General features: G+C 35.8%; 1 protein-coding gene across 1 annotated transcript; it reads left to right on the top strand.

The window, feature by feature from the left end:
* Nucleotides 1–382: 382 nt before the first annotated feature.
* On the top strand, nt 383–15,837 carry OCIAD1 (OCIA domain containing 1; the record flags this gene model as incomplete). The annotated part of the gene is made up of 7 exons (XM_010082170.1): nt 383–467; nt 3,731–3,784; nt 4,241–4,288; nt 8,626–8,755; nt 10,924–11,132; nt 12,481–12,630; nt 15,401–15,837. Coding segments are annotated over 7 exons (714 nt in total), but the record flags the coding sequence as incomplete, so codon positions are not given.
* Nucleotides 15,838–20,319: the final 4,482 nt, after the last annotated feature.

Raw genomic sequence — 20,319 nt, 5'->3', positions numbered from 1 at the left:
GTAAACGGACAGCGTGCATTGTGTAATTAAAACCCTAACAAATACATGTTTAAAAGGGATTTACTGAGCTGTCAGATTTCATTAGTTTGGAAGGCTGGTTGCAGTGACCAAAGCAGGCTTGGTCTGAAAAAGAAGGACTGGACTGAGTTGGGATTTGACTGTACACAAAATATTTTCTGCTCTCTCATGTGATTTATAGAAGAATTGGATTTTTAAAATTATATATTTCATGTGACAGAGACAAAAGGCACCAGTTCCTTCAGTATAGTTCTGTGAAAGTGCATACAGTACAAAGTGTGAAAGTTAGACAAAGTTTTTAATTGAAAAACCCCCCAAACCTTTCTTTTGCTCATTCTTTTTTAATCTGTTTCCCTAATGAAAGAGGGAAGTACCTAAGCCTTATGTGCCCACAGAGGAGGAAAGAAGACTCCTCAAGGAATGTGCTGAAGAGAGTGCCCGATACAGAGGTAAGTTCAGTTTGCTGGTAAACTTAGTTTGCTTTTTTTCCACCCTTAGTTTTTGTTGTTACCTGAGGCATTAAGGAAAGAAGGTGAGGGTCAGTGTATTGCAACCGTTCATTAACAAGCTTCACATGGTCTAAAATTGCATCCTAGCTGATCCATGTAGGATTTACATTTATTAAGAGCTTGTAAGACAGGAATTTTGTAAAAGGTGTGACATAATTTGTAAGTATTAAAAGTCTGAAAATAGATATAATTAATGGATTTTCTCATTTACTTATGTTTCTGATTTTTTTGTTATTTCTGCATTTTTATTTTCAATTTTTGTTGTTATCTTTAGAATGCAAGAGTAAAATAGTTTAACTTAAGAACCATTGCTTTCTGTCTTTATGGAGACTTGTGAAGAGAACAATGTATAAGTAGTCACTCAAGTTTTGGAGAAAATTTCTGTGTCTGTGCAGGGCCAGATGTTTTTGTGCTTTTTTCCTCTGTAAGTAAAGCCAAGATTCTCAAGTGGTTCTGCAGTCAGTAATTTTTGTACTACAGCTAGCATACAGGAATAATAAACTTGAATTGTTTTCACAGTATAGTTTACGTCTCATCTTAATTTATTTGAAATACCAGTGTTATGTTGGGGGGTGAGGGTTTTCCAAAACATTGAGAATTGATTGCATTACTTCTTAACATTGTTTCTGTAATAAAAATGTTCAAGGCATGCCTGTTTTTTATACACCTGGTCAAGAGGTTTGAACAAGCCTTCTGGTGTGATTGTTGCCTGCTATTTTATCACATACTAGTAGATTACTTCTGATGCTGATAGGTGGCTTAGCAGAAACTAGGATGGATGAAGAATCTAGCAGCTGATTTGCTAAATTTAGCACGCCGGGGCTCTGGTATCTCCTGGAAGCCAATATTTTCAGGGGAAACTTGTAAGGCATTGTGTTTTGAATTGACGATTCAAAGTTCGGCTTTATCTTTCTCCGTTGCTTTGGCATTCTCCTTTTCCACTTTTATTCAAATACCTGTAAACCTTCAGCTTGTTTGCTAACATCTAGCCATTTTCTTCTTATTTTTATAAGCGAAAGGACTCGGGTTTGTTAGTAGTAAGGTGCCAACTGTTTATGGCTTATTGATAATCCCTCTTCTGGAAGACAAGAGGGGAGGGATTTGTTTGCTCTTCTTGAGGTGTTCTGCTGTGAGTTCTTGATTGGCAAGGTAACTTACTTGCCCTGTTCATCTTTATACAGAGACTGAAGAAAAAACATGAAAGTATTGTTGAGAAGCCCCAAATTAATTTATTGAGTAATTTCACTTTAGGGAGCTATAGCAGTAATTGAGAGATTTTTTTTCAGGGGTCGTGTACAGTGCTGTTATCTCACTGGGAGAGCCCAAAGCCTGTTGCTGTTTCCTAGGTCTCCTGTCTTTGTTTCATTGTTCTGCGTTACATATACCTAGATTGTTGTATTTCCCATATTAAATACATATTATTTGAATGCCCCTTTGCAAGAGGTATGGGCTGCCTGTGTGACTGCCCTGACATTCTCGCCTCTTATTGTGTCAGTTCTTGTTATTCACAGATATTACTATAAATTTGTGTTTATTCAGTTTGTTTATTCAAGTTTCAAGCTGTAGCCAATTTTTCCCATTCTTACAAACCCTCTCTGTTTTGCCATAGTTTCTATTGACAGCATCTATTTCAGAAACGCTTGCCAGTAATTTCATAATTCAGTTTAATATATGTTTTACTGGTATTATGAATTTTTAATCACATTGTAATATGATATAAATTCTAATACTCTTAAAAATTCGCCCTACAATCTAAAATTTTACCTTTCACACTTCTAATCTTGCTAACAAAATCACACCAGATCAATATGACTTTTTCCCTGTAAAACCATTTCGAGTAGGGTACATTACATTCCCATCCTTAAATTATGTTCTGTTGATTATCAGCCTTCCTTTATTTTTCCTAGAATTTATTTTGTTCCTGAAGCAGAAAAATATTTTCTGATTTACTAACCTGCTTTTGTTTTTTTCTACACTTGAATAATTATTAATATTAATTTTTATATGGGAACTCAATTATCATTTACCTATTATTCTTTTAACTTCTCATTACCAATTCAGGTCATTTATATGCTCACATACTAGCAGCTGTTTCCACTAAAGTGCGTAACCTGACTTTGATGTCCGGAATATTTGTGTTGGGTTTATAAATCATTTCAAACCTCTAACTGTTAGACTGAAGTCTTCTGTAATAAGTTCTTCTGGATTTTTTTTTTAACACCTCCTCCTTGTTTCTTTTTTCTTGTACAATTTAGCTTCAAACCTGCACTGTCATTCTGTATCTCAGAAAATTTAGAACTCTAAATTTTTGAAAATCTAGGTTTAGAATTTCTAAAAGCATCAGGGTTTTAATCTTCAGTAGATTGGAAGATTTTATTCTCTATTTTGAAGTGTTACTGTAATCTTGCTAGTGAACCAAGGAGCCAATACCTTTTTGTAAAAGTGTGATCCAGTCATATTTACCCTGAAATCCTGGTTGGACTGCTGACCTGGTTTAGACCTGTCAGAATTTGTGGAGGAATACACTGTTAGTTTGCAAAGTATATTTTAATACTCTGTTGTCCAAATTCTAAAAAAATACAATCTGTCTTCAAATATTAACTTAATTATCAGATTGCGTGCATCAAAACACTATAAACATTTAGTGCTGTTGCAAATATTTCTCTCCTAGGTAAAATTGTTGAGCCTCGTTGTAACATACACATTTTCAGACTTGTATAAAATGTAATTTCATTATGACATATCTAAAGTTCTTATGTTAAAACAAAATGGAGACTTCTGGTTGTCAGAAATTTTTAGAGGCACTGACCTCTACATAACTGCTTTCCATCCTGAAGAACTGTACATGCTTCTGTGGTTTAAAGTTCTGCACCTTGATGCTGTAGCAGTTGTAGCTAGACCTGGAGTCTTGTCCTTAGAGCTTTATCCCTTCTGGCATTGGTTTTTGTATTGTAGGAAGCCTGAAGTCTAATGAAGACAGGATGACTCGTTAACCAGTACTGCGTGATTTGTAGTATGTCTTAAAAACTGGAATTGAGAATGTTTCATAATTTATATACAGTTTGCCAATTATATATATGCTTATATTCTTATACAGATTAGCTTAGTAAGGCCTAGCAACTCTAATTTTATTGCATATTTTGTTAAATGTGGTTGAAAATATTGAAAATCATATTTTAAGCAACTTTTCTTCCTCTTCACAGCTTTTCCTTTGGCTGCAGTGAGCATGCTTGCTACTAGTTTCTTAATTAGGAAAGGTAAAGTGTAAACATACTTTGGGTTAATTTGGATTTGATCAGATGAAATATTTCTGCTGTTAATAAAGTTACTATAATAATACGATGTCTAATCTACTTGTAGTTAACAAAGATTCAGACTCTTCAGCTACATGATTTGCAGTTTCTAAAACTAAAGAAGGAGCAAAATTTTAAAATCAAATTCATGTTCATTTTATGTTGTTTGGCAAATGCAATGTTTCAGTGATTATGAAACTGTATATTCTATAGCGTGTAGTAATGCTCTGTGGTTTCCTAGATTTTTATAATTTTTTGGGGAATTCAGATGTTTGCTTGGTTTGCTTGAATTTTCTTCAATGCTAAGAGTAAAAGAGTAAACTGCTAACTACAAACTAACCTACAAACATAAATAAAGTTGATGTTTTTCAGCTTAATTCTTAATATTTTTTTACTAATTACTTTGATCCTCTTTTTCAGGTGTTCTAAGAGATACCTCGAGATTTGGCTCTTTCATAAAAGTTGCATGTAAGTAAAAGCTACATATAAATTCAGCTTGTATCCATGCCTTAGGTTCTGGAGTCTGTTACGCAGATGTAATTCCCATGAGACTAGGTGGCTGATTCACTGTGACTCCACTGTATAGAATCATAGAATATCTCAGTTTGGAAGGGACCCATCAGGGTCGTTGAGTACAACTCCCTGCTCCTTGCAGGAACACCTAATACTAAACCATATGACTGAGTGTCATCCAGATGCTGCTTGAACTCTGACATGCTTGGTGCCATGACCACTTCCCTGGGGAGCCTGTTCCAGTGACTGACCACCCTCTCAGTGAAGAATCTTTTTCTAAGTTCCAACCTGAATTTCCCCTGAGGGGAGGAGGGAGGAGATCAGCACTTCCCCCTCCACTTCCCCCTCCACTTCCCCTGTTGGGGAAGTTGTAGGCTTTGATGAGGTTGCCCCTCAGCCTTCTATTCCAAGCTGAACAAGCCAAGTTACCTCAGCCACTCCTTCTAAGTCTCATCCTCAAGACCTTTCACCATCTTGACCACCCTCATCTGGACACACTCTAACAGTTTGATGTCCTTCTTACGTTGAGGCACCCAAAGCTGCACACACTACTTGAGGTGGGGATGTTCAGTGCAGTGTAGAGTGGGACAGTCGCCTCCCTTGGTTAGCTAGGTATGTTGTGCTTGATGCAGCCCAGGACACGGTGCTTTTGGCTGCTGGGACACATTGCTGGCTCATATTCAGCTTGCCATCAACCCAAACCCCCGGTTCTTTTTCTGCAGGGCTGCTCATTAGCCTCTCTTCCCTGGTTTGTATGTATAACCAGGATTGCCCGGTCCCAGGTGGAGAATCTGGCACTTACAGAATCAATGCTTACATTGATACAACTGTGCCTGAATATAGGAGTAAGTGATCTGATATATCCAGTGAGTAAGTTTCACCTTCCTGGAGTTAATTTTGTCAGTCAGCAACTTTTTAGCTGTGTTTCTTAACTACAACATCTCATACTGCAAGAACCTGTTAAACGCCAAGAGGTAGAGCATTTCTTTTATTCACCATCTCTGAATTTGTGCAGCACATTTTAGACAAGTTTTGTTTATAGGCTTTCCATAAAATTGCTTGACAGGTGTAATAATTTAAGAGAAAAACATTGTAAATAAATACTGTACAAGCTTACTTTACTTTGCCAGAGTACACCCGCCCCTCCCTTCCTAATCTGAAGGTCTTTATTCATGTGTCTCACTTGCCCCGTTCAGGCTATTCTAGTGCCTTTTTTTCCTGGACATTATGTATGTACAATTGTAGGAAAACAGCCATTTCATGTGAATTATTTTTATTAAGTATAATAAAAAATTAATAAATTAACCTTTTCAGTGCAGTACATGACAGTAAAACAGGAAGTTGCCATCTTGCCAATCTGCCCAGATACAGCCACTTACTCTTACAGTTTACTTCAGTGGGAAGAGGGCAAAACCCATAATCTGCAGTGAAGGAAGTGTTGTTAAAGGAGATAAATTAATGTGAGAGACTAGGGCTGCCATTTGTTTATGCTAAATTCTTGCTTTCTTTGAACTCCAAACAATGGTATAACACAAATGTTTCTTATAAATAATAGAATTACTATTTCCCTTATAGCTCCTACACATTTCTAGTCAAGGGCCACGTTCCTCCTATTTAATAGAACTAAGTTTCAAAATTAAGGGAAGAAATAAGGAGCTGGACCAGGAAATAAGTCCAGCTGGACCAACTGTTCTTGCTATTAAAGTTATAAACCAGAATACTTCTGGCATGTCCTTTTCCATGTACACTGGAGGTATATGGACTTTCATTTTATACTAAAATAATTTTCTATAAAGTGTGTGTTTTGGTTGTTTTTCAGTAGGCAGCTTCGTGTGATTTATGTGTATTTTAAGTATGGGGATTTTTCTGGGATATAGCTGGAGTGTAAAAGGCCTGAGTTAAGCAGTTTTCATTTTATCCTCTCATTGCTTAGGTCAGATGCACCTATTGCCTACAGGATCTTCCTGAAAACTATTGCCAGGGGCATAGGTTACAGGTCCAAATTATGTCTCATAATTTAAGTGCACATTCCTCCTGCAGTGAAATCTGATTGAAGGAAGCAGCGTTGTGGTTTTTTTTTTTTCCTCCATGAGTTCTGAAGGAAGAGCATATGCAATTCCGGGCACTGCTGCTAGCTCTTAGGTAGCTGATGTTAAACAACAGAGAGACAGTTTAAGACAGTTCTTGCTTTTGTGCTATCACTGATCTGAGCATATTGCTGCTACATCTGTTGATTACAATAGTCTGTCTTTCATAATGGTGTGTGTCACTTGTGGTTGTTAGATTCTTAATTCCAAAGAGTATCTATTCCTGACTACAGTAATTGGTCTTGTGTATCTAACTAACATAGTTGAGTCAAGTTTTATTTAGTCTCTGTCTTGCATCTTTCCCTGCTTTGCCCCTCTTGGTTTTATAGAATCATAGAATGGTTTGGGTTGGAAAGGACCTTAGGGTTCATCGAGTTCCAGCTCCTCTGCCATGGGCAGGGATACCTCCCACTAGACCAGGTTGCTCAAAGCCTCATTCAACCTGGCCTTGCTATCTACCTGTATATCTGGAAATTGAGAGGTGTTTCATTTTCTAGATAGAGATTTTCAAATTACAGGATGTTCTTCTGTCTGTAGGAATTATTCATAACTTTACTCAGTACTCTTCTAGGCACTCTGACAATTTAGTGGAACTTCTAGTTAGTCATGACTGATACACTACATCGGCAGCATTCCCTTCAACATAGCATAGGACAATTGGTCCTCTATCCCTCTTTGTCAAAGAAGGGCAAGATCCACATGTCCTACTTCATGTTAACTGGCAGCGGGACCTGGCCTCTTTGATCTGTCTCCGATCAGCTTCTCTAAGGTCTTGTCACAGTGAATACAAAAGAAGCAGAGAGAAACAATTTCTAATTTACTGTGCTAACTTTGAAAATGTGGATCATCTAGCTATTAGTTCTGTAATATGAGAAAGCAAATATTTTAGCCAATAATTACTTCAAGTGAAACATCTTCCAGAGAGCTGCTTCCACTTTTCTTGACTGGAAGGACTCGGGAAAAGGAGACACTCTTGTAATTTATGCCAAAGATTAATCACCTTTGTTGTTTAGCTTTATTTTGCTAAATATTTAGTTTGAATTCTTGTTGTGCCATTTTTCCTTCTAGGAGCTTGTAATTTTTCCCTTTGTGCATACTTACAGCATTTGAGGTCTCTTCAAATTTATTTGAGCTGCTAAACAGCTAAACCCTTACATTTCTCATTTGTAAACTTCTCTCATAATTGTGGCTGTTCTCTTTTCCCTTGGAAAAGGATTTTAAACCTCCGTTTGAAAATACAGATATTAGAACAGGAATCACAATTTCAGTACCAGTACAGCAGGATAGGGTAAAATCCTATATTGATTCCCAGGCGATGTAATCTACAGTGTGAGAACCTCAGAGGATTAATGTTACTGGTAATTAACACTTTCCTGACTTAAACATGACTGAGAGTTTTTAGTCTTTGTATTTAGAAAATACTCATTGCATATGAAAGAAGAATCTAGTCCTTTTCTCCTACAAAGTCAACAACAAAACTTTTATTAATTGCCTTATAGTCCCTTGTATGCCTTCATACTCCATTTGACCCACTCATAAAAATTGATGAAGCCAGTTCACAGAAATCCCTGCTTTTAAGCCCAGAAAGAACTTTAGTGATAATTTATTCTTATGTCCTGTCTAGCAGATGAAAATAGCTCATGCACTAAATTTAAAGCATTTTTCTAGTGATTGCAAGGGTTCAGCTAATTCAGTAGTTTGCCCTCTGGCAACCATATAGAATCCTCTTCAGAAGATACCAAGCCTAATCCTAAATTTCTTTAGACTTATTTTCATACTAGTAAAAGCCTTTTTCAAGATCTGACTGTTCTGATGGATTAAATTAGCAGAATTTACTACTTTTCTTTATTCCTGACTATCTTTGATAGTTAATTGTTATTTCTGGATCTTGGAAAAAGCTGATTGTAATTATTTTCCTTTTTTTTTGTCACCTTTCATTCATCAAGTACTATCTGAAATCATCTGATGTTCATGCCATGTCTAAATCATTGCTGTGTCTCTGTTCAGCTGTTGCATTTGTTTGTAGTACCCTTTGTCTGCAGAAGCAGCAGAGAGAGATGATTACTGCATGTTTTCGGTTTAGAGCTAAACTGTTTTTTTCTTTTATTCAAGATACTGTATAATTTATTTGAGATTATTATTTTAAAACTATGTTGAATGTTATGATACAACACATAAGCCCATCTTTTTTTTCTTTTAAAAAAGTTGCTGGAACATGTGGATACCTGGCTGGAAAAATATCCTACTTGCCAATCTGTAGTGAGAAATTTAAGAAGCTGAAGGATTCCCCAATAGGAGATGTTCTACGACAAGCTCAGCGACATAGTTCGCATAAGTAAGAATTTAATTATCTTTTAAATTTAAAACTTATTCTTGAATAGGACATTTTAAACACTAACAGATTAAGGCTACCTTTGCAGCTTTCAAAGACCTTCAGACCTTCCTTTTTTCCCCTATTATCCCAAATCTACCATTTTCAGGAAGCTGTACCTGTATCAGTTGGCCAGCTACAAAACACACATTTTGAGCTCTTTACTTACAACTGATTACTTTGAGGAGTAGAAAAAGAAACATTTTACTTGTTAAAATGTATTCCTTGGAAATCAAGATGCTGTTTTCCCATGGAATATACTTACAGTAGCGTGACAGCAGAAGTTGCCTCCTTAGTTTAGAAGTAAACTAAGTTAACTGAAATAAAATAGTGTTACATTCTGGAATTTTTCCCATAGTTTAGTTTGATTGAAGTAGGAAGGGGGTGGAAATGATTTCAGTGTTTATCAAAGGAAAGAGCTCAGTAAACAATATCAGTGCAGGAAGAAGCATGGTGGTCAAACTTACTGCAGTTTGTTTAAATCCTTTACATCTGTAACAGCATTTGCTGTACATATGAAAAACTCATCAGGTTCTTAAAACTATTTCCTGTTTTGTTCCAGAATGTTATCTACCTCAAGTAGTTTTTAATTGTGAAATACTTTCGGAATATCTCACTTAAACCCTTGATTCAAAACTGGGGAAATAGTGTTTGCATAGTGAGTCTTGTTATGTATGTGATAAGATTTGTTAAATGTTTATAAAGTACTTGATTAGATTCTTAATTACTTTATAAATTCATATTTATGACAGTTTTGTCTGCAAGATTTACCTTTATTCTGAAATGCTTACATTTTTTACGGCATCAAACATAATTTTAGGAATTACCACTTTACTATATAAACTTAGCTGAACTGGAGCTGGACTTGTCCCTTTACGCCCCTCCAGTTTCTAATAAGAAATTGTCATGATGGTTAACTCTGTTTACCCTGGGTGAGAACCTGTTTAAATGCCATCATCCACTGCACCAGTAAGTTCCTTCAACCTTTAATAGCCCATTCTTTTATATCTATAAATTTTTATTTCCTAAGTGATAAATTACTTTTTTTTTCCTTGGTTGAATTATTAATTTAGATTAATTCTAATTGCATTGTTGTCCATACATGCTACTCTTTTAAGCCAGCAACAGAAATCATTACATTTTAATGGTCATTATTCATCTACTAATTAATCTATTTTGGTAACTCTGTTTTGCAGTTAAAAATTGTCAGGGACATAAAAAAATTAGATAGTTCTTTAAAGCTGTGTTTGCATGTACTTTAAAAATATAATTGAGGCAATAAAATGGCTTAGCTTTGTATGTTTATTGTGAGAATAAAATAGACTAATTGCAAATGGTTTTCATATGAAACTAAAAGTACATCTAAGCAGAAATTTAAAGTAAAAAGTGAATGACTACTCTAGAGACATTCTAGTGGCACCAAGTGGTGGCATTCTTGATAGAGACACATTGTGTTACAGTTTGCAGGGCTATTCTGAGTATGTAGCAAATACTTCAGAATATCAGGCATCAGTTTCCAGAATATACTTTATATGATCTTACCTTTCTCTCTTAAGAGAAAATTTATTAATGTTTCTGCTGAATTCAGCAACAAAATAAACCTTCATAATTTAATTTCCCCAAGATAGTTCTTCATTCTTCTTTTCTTCTGCTGTTTGGTACTGATCTATTGCAGCAGCTGCCGATGACGAAGAGTTCTAAATTGCATATTCTTCCTAAAAGGCCTTTAAAAACAAGTATAGTTCATGCTACCAGTAGTTAAATGGGTACACCCTGTACTATTTGTGACTGATGCGGTTCTTCTGTCTGAAGACTCCCTAGGGGAAGGTATTGTCATTTTTGTCTTGTAAAGTGCAAAATGCTTTGTCTCTTTTGTCTTCTGTTCTGGAGATTTTCAAGTATGAGTCAAGTTTCTGGGAGGAAGGGAAGAGTGTGGGGGAAGGGACTATATACATCTGTGCAATGTAAAGAAAAAAAAAACACCCCAAACTTTTCTTTAAGACGATAACTGTTGGAAACTAAACTATTTAAACTAAAAGAGATTTTCTTGAACTGCACATGCTGTTACTCTTATATTTCAATTTTTAACTTCAGTATTTCTGTATTTAATATTTAGTTGTATTATTTTCCAGCCGTTCCAGTCGGAAATCTGAATTTTCAGACATGCCTTCTCAGTCATTTACTGAGTCGTCTTCTCCAAGAGCTGGATTCCCACTTTCTTCTACCTATTCAGATGATTATAGTTCAACAGATAGAGCCCTCTCAAGTTATGAACCCGTTCCATTCAGTGCTTCCCTGAATGAATCTTCACCTACAGGAATTACTGATTATAATGTTCAAGGTGTGTTTTGTCTTAGTGTTCATCAGTTTGTAGTACAATGACTCTTGCCTTTCTCTTAGATATTTCTCTTACTAAACTATGTATTTTCATCCCATGCAAACATACATGGTACAGTATAGTGGTTTTGAATGAAACAGCTTGGAGTTCCCAGAATTCTTTTTACACAGAAGATAAATAGATGTATTATTTTGTGTTCTAACTGTAAACTAAATTCAGGGGTTTTTTTCATGTTTTGTAGCTCTAATTGCAAGTAAAGATGGTAAATTAACTTACAAGGTTTAATCTGTTGTGAAACTAAACCTGCAAAAAACTCAGCCTAACTTGAAGTTCTTTTTGATTGAAATGAAGGTGAATGTGCCATCCTTTCAGTGCACTAAATAAACCGTAGTCTCTACCATTTGTCTGCTAGCCTTTCTGAGGTTATTTCATTTTCACCAGCAGCAGTGGGGCTGTAACTGAATACTACTCTAATTCAGCGACATTGAACTGTTTTTTATAATGTGACAAACATTTAGATCATCTGAGAACTGAATGCATATTGTGTTCTGTCTGGCAACAGTTGATATTCTCACGGAGAACTAAAATGGTTTCCAAGTACTGTTCTGTGCAGCTGTTCCCCTCCTTCCAGTACGAACCTTGTCCTCAGCTATTGCAGGGGAAACGCACGATTCTGAATTCAGGTCTCTCTGGTACACAAAGGAGGAAGTTACTGTCAAGTGCAGGGTTTTGTGCTTTGAATTAGTTTGGATTTTTTAACTCCTTTATGGAAAAGTTTCTATTTCACAAAAAAGCCCTTTTATGCAACTCGGGTTTAGTTATATAGAAGTATCAGATGTAAATGTGTCAAGGAAACTGTAATTACACTTCATCGCAAATGTCAATAGTTCGTAGAACCTTAATTATAGATCCAAGATTCTGCATCATAAATGTACATAAAAGGATAAAATGTTTATCAGGTGACATATGATGGATGTAGTCCTAATTCTTTGAAAGCAGAATTTAAAGTCTGAATGGAAACCCATTATATGTATGATTATCATACATTTTAAATAAAGTGACCAGAACTATTTTACTCATCAACAACACATGGTTGTTAGGATTTCCATTGGGCAAAATGAAGAAAAGGGGTTAACTGCCAATCTTCTCAAAGCACATTGACAAAATGAAAGGGATAAAAGGAAAGGATTAATTAAAGACCATGTTCATTCGCAGTTGCACTTAGAATTGCAGCTGTCATGCTCTTTTTCATTTGGGATTGAGCTGTAATTAACTGTCATTCTAGAATAGGTTGTAGCCAAGTTTTGGTGTGATGCCATTTCTAGTATTTTGGTGTTTGTTTTGTTTTCAGATCCTGCTCCAATTCCAGAAGAAAGTCGTAAAAAAAAAGGCGTCACATATGAGGAATTAAGGAATAAACATAGAGAGACATATGAGGTAATGCTACCGCCAAAGGCAGAAACTCCAAGCAAGTTTTCACAGGAAAAACCAGTTAAGGAAGGTAATATACTGATTTACAGAAATACGTAGTAAATTCAAATATTGGCAATAATGTTAAAAATGGCTTAATTTTGCTTACCCTTTAAGCAATTTATTTTTACTGTATTTACAGGTATCTCATATGTGATGTGGTCTTTATTTTCATATTTCAAAATTTTTTTTATTTTTTTCAAAAATATTGATCTTCCAGTAGCAAATTATAATTCCTCTTCTGCAGCCATATTGCTTGGTGCCATTCTGAAAGTCTCGTAACTTTTGGTTTATTGACTATATTGAGCAACCTCTTCCAACAAAGAATTCTCTGAGCTCAGAGCTGTACTGAAGGGGCTTAGCTATTGATAGGGCTGTATGTTTTAGATAGCATTGTTGTCTCAAAATAGAGCACACGGTTGATGGTTTTGAAGGAGGGTATTTATTTTTATGAATTGTTTCATGTGGAATTAGAGGATTTCTATAGAGGCATTGTTTGTAGAGATTAATTTTCTACATTAAAACTCAAAGGAAGGAAACAGTATTTGGCATCAGTATTGAGATTTGTTTTCAGAGTGAAAAACAAAACTTTACACACCAAAATAAGAAGGCAATAAGAATAATAAGATGCCATTCAATCATCTTTTTGCTTCAATCATTTTTTTGAAAAGGAGACACAGAATCAATTCATAATTGCTTGCTCTAAACATTTTTTATTTAGTGTGACATCTCTGAAAATGATTTTAGCAAGAAGAATGTTTTACTGTTTAACACACTGCTGGACTAGTCAGCTTGAATTGCTGGGGTTTGTATGCAGTGTCCAGTCTTGTTAATCACATTGCAACAAGATTTGTAGGAATAGCTAACATCTATTAGGCATAACAGGTGGTGATAAAGTATAGAAAAGTATATTAATGCAAAAAGTTCTGAAGCAGTGATAGTAAGCTTGGGAACAGTGTTGATTAAGAGTGTCCATTTCCTGCTTGTGCATTACTTTCTCCAGATCATGTGTCTTTGGACAGATCTACGCAGTCTTGAAATAAAAATTATAAACAATTATTGAGTAATGATTTAAATCTGTTATTTCAAGGATGAAAGCCTTTTTCTCTTATCACGCGACTATGCCAAATGAGACATTAAAAATTATTGAAAACTGTAGTTTCAGATTGCTTCTAAATTCCATTAGCTGACACTTCATTGATTTTCACAGTTTCCAAGATATTTCTCCACAAATAGGAAGCCTAGAAATGTCACTTGAAAATGATATACAGAAATCTTAAGCAGCATTCTGCAAACCTTGCCATATTCCATGGCAAATCTTGTGGCTGTGAAATGAGAATATCCACTAATTATTTTATTTTTAGTTATTTGAGGTCTACAGAAGACCTCTATAAAATGTTGATCAAATATTGCGCTCCGTCTGTTATGTTTGTGTTCCATTTGATGGTTATACTTGGGCTTTGAGAATGGAACTACACTGAGCAGTGCATGAGATTCATAAATAGACTTTTAAGAATATGTCTTTGTATTTTGAGGGAAAAAGAATAAGGAAGGAATACAGAAATTCAGAATTGTTTTACAAGTGGAAGCACATTTAAATGTGCAGTTCAGGGATTCTACTGATGTTGCGCACAAAGATCTGATTTGGCTTCTTGGGACACACTGGACACGTTACTTTTAGGCCTGTTCATCCATCCTGAATCGTTACCCCTTTGTTCGTCCTCTATCTCTGTCTTGTAGGAACCAGACTAGCAAATAGGAGACAGTGGTTTCTGCCCTCTATTGCAAGGATATAAGGGAAAATAAACCATGTTTAAACCAGCTTTAAGCAGTCCCTAACTTCCATCTGCTGGTCCCTTCATTGTAGCCGTACAAATACGTGCATGTGCATAGTGATCTGGACTGGACCATTTTCCAGGGAATGGCCACAGCCTGCTCAGCTGCCGTGCAGTGGTTAATAGAAATGGAAATGGAAATCAAATTGTACATTAGGAGAGCTTCTTATTGTGCCTCACTGTGATATCAGTCAGCTTAAAAGAGATTTGTCAGTGCATAAACAAGGACCATACATTCTGCTTTGTTCCGCTGGTTCTACTGCAGATAGGTATTAATAGACCTGCAAGTAGATTCATAAAGAGGTGCCTGACTAGTGTCAGCATTCCTACTGGATCATATAGATCCATCCTTCACCCTGTCAGTGATGGCAGGCAGTCACACAATACTTTGCAGCTCACTTTTAAGAGAGCGTCTTTTCACTTTCTGGTCATTTGTTCAGTTACACGCGACATACTTCTGAATAAATCCAGTACTCTGTTTTTTTTTACTCGCTGACTCAATTATACTAAAGGAGGCTGCCAAATAATAATGGCTGAGTAGTTTCCTAGTAGGGATTACTGATTTCTGTTTGTCTTTGAGTGTGTTTTTAACTATCCTGAATCCATCCAATTGTGCACGTAACTAGATTATGTAGCCACATTATTTATTGTAACATTCCTTGCCCGTTTCCTCCAATTGTCTTTGTTTCATCCACATGTTACATTTGTTTCAAAGTAATTGCAAATTCTGTAGAGCAGGAATTAGCACAGTAGGCCTATTAGCTGAGTATTAATTCATTGAAGAATAGTGATTAACAAACTCTTCTCTCCATTTATTCAAAAGTAGCTTTAATTAGATGTCTGTTGTGCTGTGACTGACGCTCACCACTTTAAATGATAATGCATTTCATCATATTTTTCAGCACTGTATAATAGAAACTTTTGCAGTTAAGTCATATGTGACTACTTTTTCTTCTTTTTTTTTAGTTAAAGTAAATAAATACGGAGATACCTGGGATGAGTAAGAGCTGAATGAAGAACTGAAGAAAATTATCTCCTGTCAGCTAACTTCATCTAGATTAGTCATGAGTATCGGCACCTTTGGTGTGTTCTGCCAGCCACAGCTATTAATAAATGAGGATAAAATCCTGACTGGACAGAAGATTTAAAAAAAAAAGTGTTTAGGCTTGATTTTCTTTAATTTTGCATAAATGGCAAGTGAGGCTATTGTGAGGTGTCATGACTGTAAACCATTTGCGCTATTGTTTAAGAATGAAAAGGGTAACTGGCAATAACAGATATAAATGTATGGCAAAAGGTAAAAATATATGTAAATAAATGCAATCACATGTCTTGGGAAGGGAAAAATATCAGAATCTTCTAAAATTTTCAAGACTTGCATTAAAAGTTACCTGTAGACCTCACCTCTCCCTTTGTTTTAAGTGATATGCTGGAAACCTCAAATTGTTGTCATGCTTGGTCAGTAATGTTTGGAATGATACTGTGAACTGTTCAGGGAAAAAGGGCTGAGGAACTTAGACAAACACATAAGTAAGCATGCTTAACTGTTTTTCAAAACTGTTTTCATGGTGCCATCTATATTTTTAGACCGATATTCTGACTTTTCCACACTAGGTCCCTTCAAGACAGTCATTTCGGAAGAAAATGATTGAATGAAACTGCAGATATTTAAAATAGCTATATTTAAGTGCAGAAGGTTAAACCTGACAAACTTTTGAATGGTATCTTGACTGTTAATATTAGGGTTTGTGTATTTAGCCTTATTTCTCAGTTTGTGCATGTCGTGACAAAAACCCCATGTTTTTGGAGGAAAGATCCAGATCAATGTAATATTGCGTTATTAATACCTGTAAGAAACAAGCCACAGTAGCAAACCTGCTGAAGAATATTTCCTAATGTTTGCATCGCCTGCTCTGTCTAAAACAAAATTTTGTCTTCCATTAGGGATTCTCATATTCTCACCTGTGCTGTTTCATCTTACAGCATTGTGTTCATCTGGGGGTTTTGGCTATAGGTGAGCAAAAACCATGGTGAGGTTGATAGCATAAAAGCATTCCTGACATCCTTGTTGGAGATGAAAAATAACTTACCTACCAAGATGAAAATTCTCAAAGACCTTATTGATTTAGTGAACTAGCAGCAGAGCAGCATGAATGAGAAGATAATTTTGGGGGAGTACAGAGCAATCAGCTGATGTAAGGAGGAAAAAAGAAGGGGAGGTAAGCATGCTTAAAGAGCAAATACTATGTATAATAATCAAAACAGGAAGATTGCTTTCAGAAAAGCTAATCTTCTAAAAAAGGAACGTGCTAATCAGATAATCTTGAAGTTGTATCCAAAGTTTGACTTCTAGAGAATGCTTCTCATGTCCACGATGAGAGAACTCTGCAGACACGAAGTCTGTCAGGATTGTATTGGTGTGTTTTTTAGTGCACTATTCAAAAGCTGATTTGATTTATCATGAAAATACAAAGTTTCTTAGTTGTGAGTTAGGCAAGTAATAGGAGGCAGAAAATTTAGATGATAAAACTGGAGCAGATTCTATTGTGGTGGTTTTCCATCTGTAAAAATTCTTTTGAATTAATGAAAATTTTGGGTGAATGAGGTGTCTCCGGGCGAGAAAATGCAGGAGCAGGCTTACAGCATTGAGGAAATAGGAACACCTAGATGACACAAACTATTCAACAATAAGCTTGCCAATAAAAATATTTTTTCTTTTTTTATTTCAGGGGATTTGGAATAATACTGGATTTTCTCAAGTAAAAGAATATAAGGATATAGTAACTTTTTTCTCAGGAATCTTAATGCATGCTTATACTACAAGTTGTCTATTTGCATAAGGGAATGATCATCTTGGGAGCTGACTGTATGAGTTAACGTAAATATCTCTGCAGTATGGATGCTCCATTGAAAAGTGAGACTCCCTCTAAGTTCTCCATATTCATTGCAAAGGTTATTGTTGTGCCAATAAACTCACTTATGTGTGATTAAGTGTTTAATAACGCACTGGATTCGGGTTGAAGGCCTTACACTCTGGATTCTGGCCATTCTTTGGTTCTCAGTCTCAGGGCATGTGCTACACTGCACACTTGAATCAGTACTGATGGTTGTATATGAACTGCTGCACGTCATTTTGTCTTATTGTGTGCTTCTAGTTATGTGTGTGTTCATCTTCCTGACAGAATACTGACTGGGGACCACCTAGTACAGAACAGCCACAGAGGGCAGAGTATTTAACCCCTGTGCTATTCAAATGCTGAAAACATAATGCCTATTTTAGACCTAGCTCTTGCAAATTGTAGGGTTTGGGGAATGCTAATTTTGTATGCTGGTAACTGATAATCAGCACTTAATATGATTATCACAGTTCATATGATTATCAGAAGCCCAAGATCTGAAAATGAGATATATAATTAATGTTGTTTTAAAGGTTTAATGTCTCTGCTTAAGGTAACATTGTGTATACATAAGATTTCAAAATTGAATATAATATTTTCATTCTGTTTTATCTACTTAGTATCTCTCAGAGGACATACTTTTTTTTGTATTTGGGAACAAATTGGGTTTACTATCAAATAATTTAAAATTCTTTGTCTTTCCATCACATACATGTATACACAAGTATTAAATACAGGAGAGTTCACAATCATAGCTGTTAATTTAATAGGGTGTTGGAGACTGGTATTTTGTCAAAGTTGGGTCACGTTCAGTTTGCTGTAGCAACATGTGTGTGGAACCCCTGATTCACTAAGTAGCCGTGGGAATTCAGTCATCTTCCTTCCCTTTTCCTGCACATCTTACATTAGTACCACCTTCTTTCTGAGTGGTTCTTTTTCCAGTCTCATGATTTCATAGCAGCTACCCAGTTGCCCATGAGCATCTTGCTCATACTGCATTTTCATGACTTTTGGGGATTTTTAACTGAACCCAAGTGTCTTGGAGCTGATGGCAGGGTTATTGTCCCTGAAAGCAGTGCGTCTAGATATAAGGAAGAATGGTGAATGTGTGAAGAAAGCATGACAGACCCTCTTGTTTTATGTTTACATGTGTTTCCAGCTAATACCACATTTTTTTTAAGTCATTAACCAGGTGAACTGTTTTTGTGGAATATAGTTCCCTCACTACTCTTCAAAAATCACAGTAAGAATTTCACTTTGCATTACTATTTTTATTTGCAGTTGGGTATGTTTACAATCTGACCTAACCACAGAGACAGTGGCATTAAAAAAGACTTGAAGTTGGGTTTGCACTAGTTCAGCTAAGCCAGTGCAGGTTTGGGCACAGATAAGCCTCAAGTTTAAGTATTTTCTTTGCTAATGTAAGAACTGGACATAAACCGCCAGCATGAGACAAAAGTTTTGAGGCATCTTAGAAGTCAAACCAAGGAGTACCAGGGAGTCTTATACATGAACATCCTTGGCCAAGGCACAGTTTTCCAGTTCATAAGACCATCAAGTGAATCATTCTTTCCAAATAATGAGGAAAATAAATCAGCTAGCATTTTTATTTAACTGAAGTAAAGCAATATAGCAAAACCAGAAATGCATAACTGTTAAGGTTATACGATGTGACAAAAAGTAAAAGGATTCTTGGATCTAACACTTACTGAGAGAGTTGCTGGAGACTAGATGATAATCCCTTGGGGATAATTTGTATGTAAACAAACATACATAGGTAAATGAAAACATTATAATTCTTAAAAGAATCAAAACATAACAGCCACAATTTAAAGCATTTGTTTCTGTCCTATTTAATGCTAATGAATACCAGTTACTATGCTACTTATATATATATATATTGCTGTTTTAATACTTACCACTTGTTTACTGGGGTGTTTTTGATTGAGCAATTCAAAATTTTCAGAGATTTTGAGATACACAATAATACATGGTAATACATAGTTTCAATATACAGTCGTAATGTCCTCTGTTTAGCAGAGGGATAGCTTTGCAAAACTAAAAAGCAAGAGTCTTCTATGAGCTACTTTCATAATATGATACTGCCATAAATAGTTATGGCAAAATAGTTATGATAAAGACATTGCACAATCATCTGATACAAAGGATATTCAATCATATACAACTTTCACTTATCTTTGAAATGAAGAAAAAAAACCTTAAGATGGAAGAGAAATTAAGAGTTCAATAGGTTTCCTTTGCCAAAACTCAAAGTAAATTAGTCAGGATTAAAAATCCATAGTGTATAACCTCTGTGTTGTTTTTCCAGTTGCTCAGTGATGACGTAGAGCTCTGTTCTTGGGGTATGCAATCTTGGCAAGAGCTGCTTCTAAAACCAAAAATTTCCAATTCGTTCCTTACACGGAGTGCTATACATTCTTTTCTATTCTCTCTAATCCACAGCAGAGGCACATTTCTGGTGTATTCCTTTTTTTTTTTTTTATTTTATTAAGCTAAAATTAGCTTCTATCTAAATCTAATGCCAAAATATTTTTATTTTTTGGCTTAATTCTGTAATTCTAACCTTAACTATTTTAGGATAACTAGCATTTCCAGTGTAACTGATACAGGAAAGGGTGAATGATGCCTAAACATCAATGATGGATCATTAACAATGTTTAAATCATCTTCTAAATAAGTCATGCTAAGTAGAAAACATTTCTGCTGGTACAGTGTCATGCCATCAGTATATGTGGCTAAGAGCTTGCGGTGAAGAGCTAAGTGTGTTTTTTAGGGTCCCCTGAAGATTTTAAGAAGGACTGCATTCATTTTTCCTCTCCTACCCTCTACACACTAGATTACGTGCAGCTGCTAGCTGACGTTGAAGGCTGTGTTGTAGACACAAAGCGTGCACCATGCTGCGGGAGCAAACAGAAGGAGCCCTTTCAGCCCATGCGAGTTCTTGCTGTGCAGGGAGCTGAGGAGAGT

Source organism: Pterocles gutturalis, unplaced genomic scaffold, assembly GCF_000699245.1.
Source record: "Pterocles gutturalis isolate BGI_N339 unplaced genomic scaffold, ASM69924v1 scaffold16689, whole genome shotgun sequence".
Taxonomy (NCBI): Eukaryota; Metazoa; Chordata; class Aves; order Pterocliformes; family Pteroclidae; genus Pterocles; species Pterocles gutturalis.
This window is presented reverse-complemented; position numbering and strand designations above follow the sequence as displayed.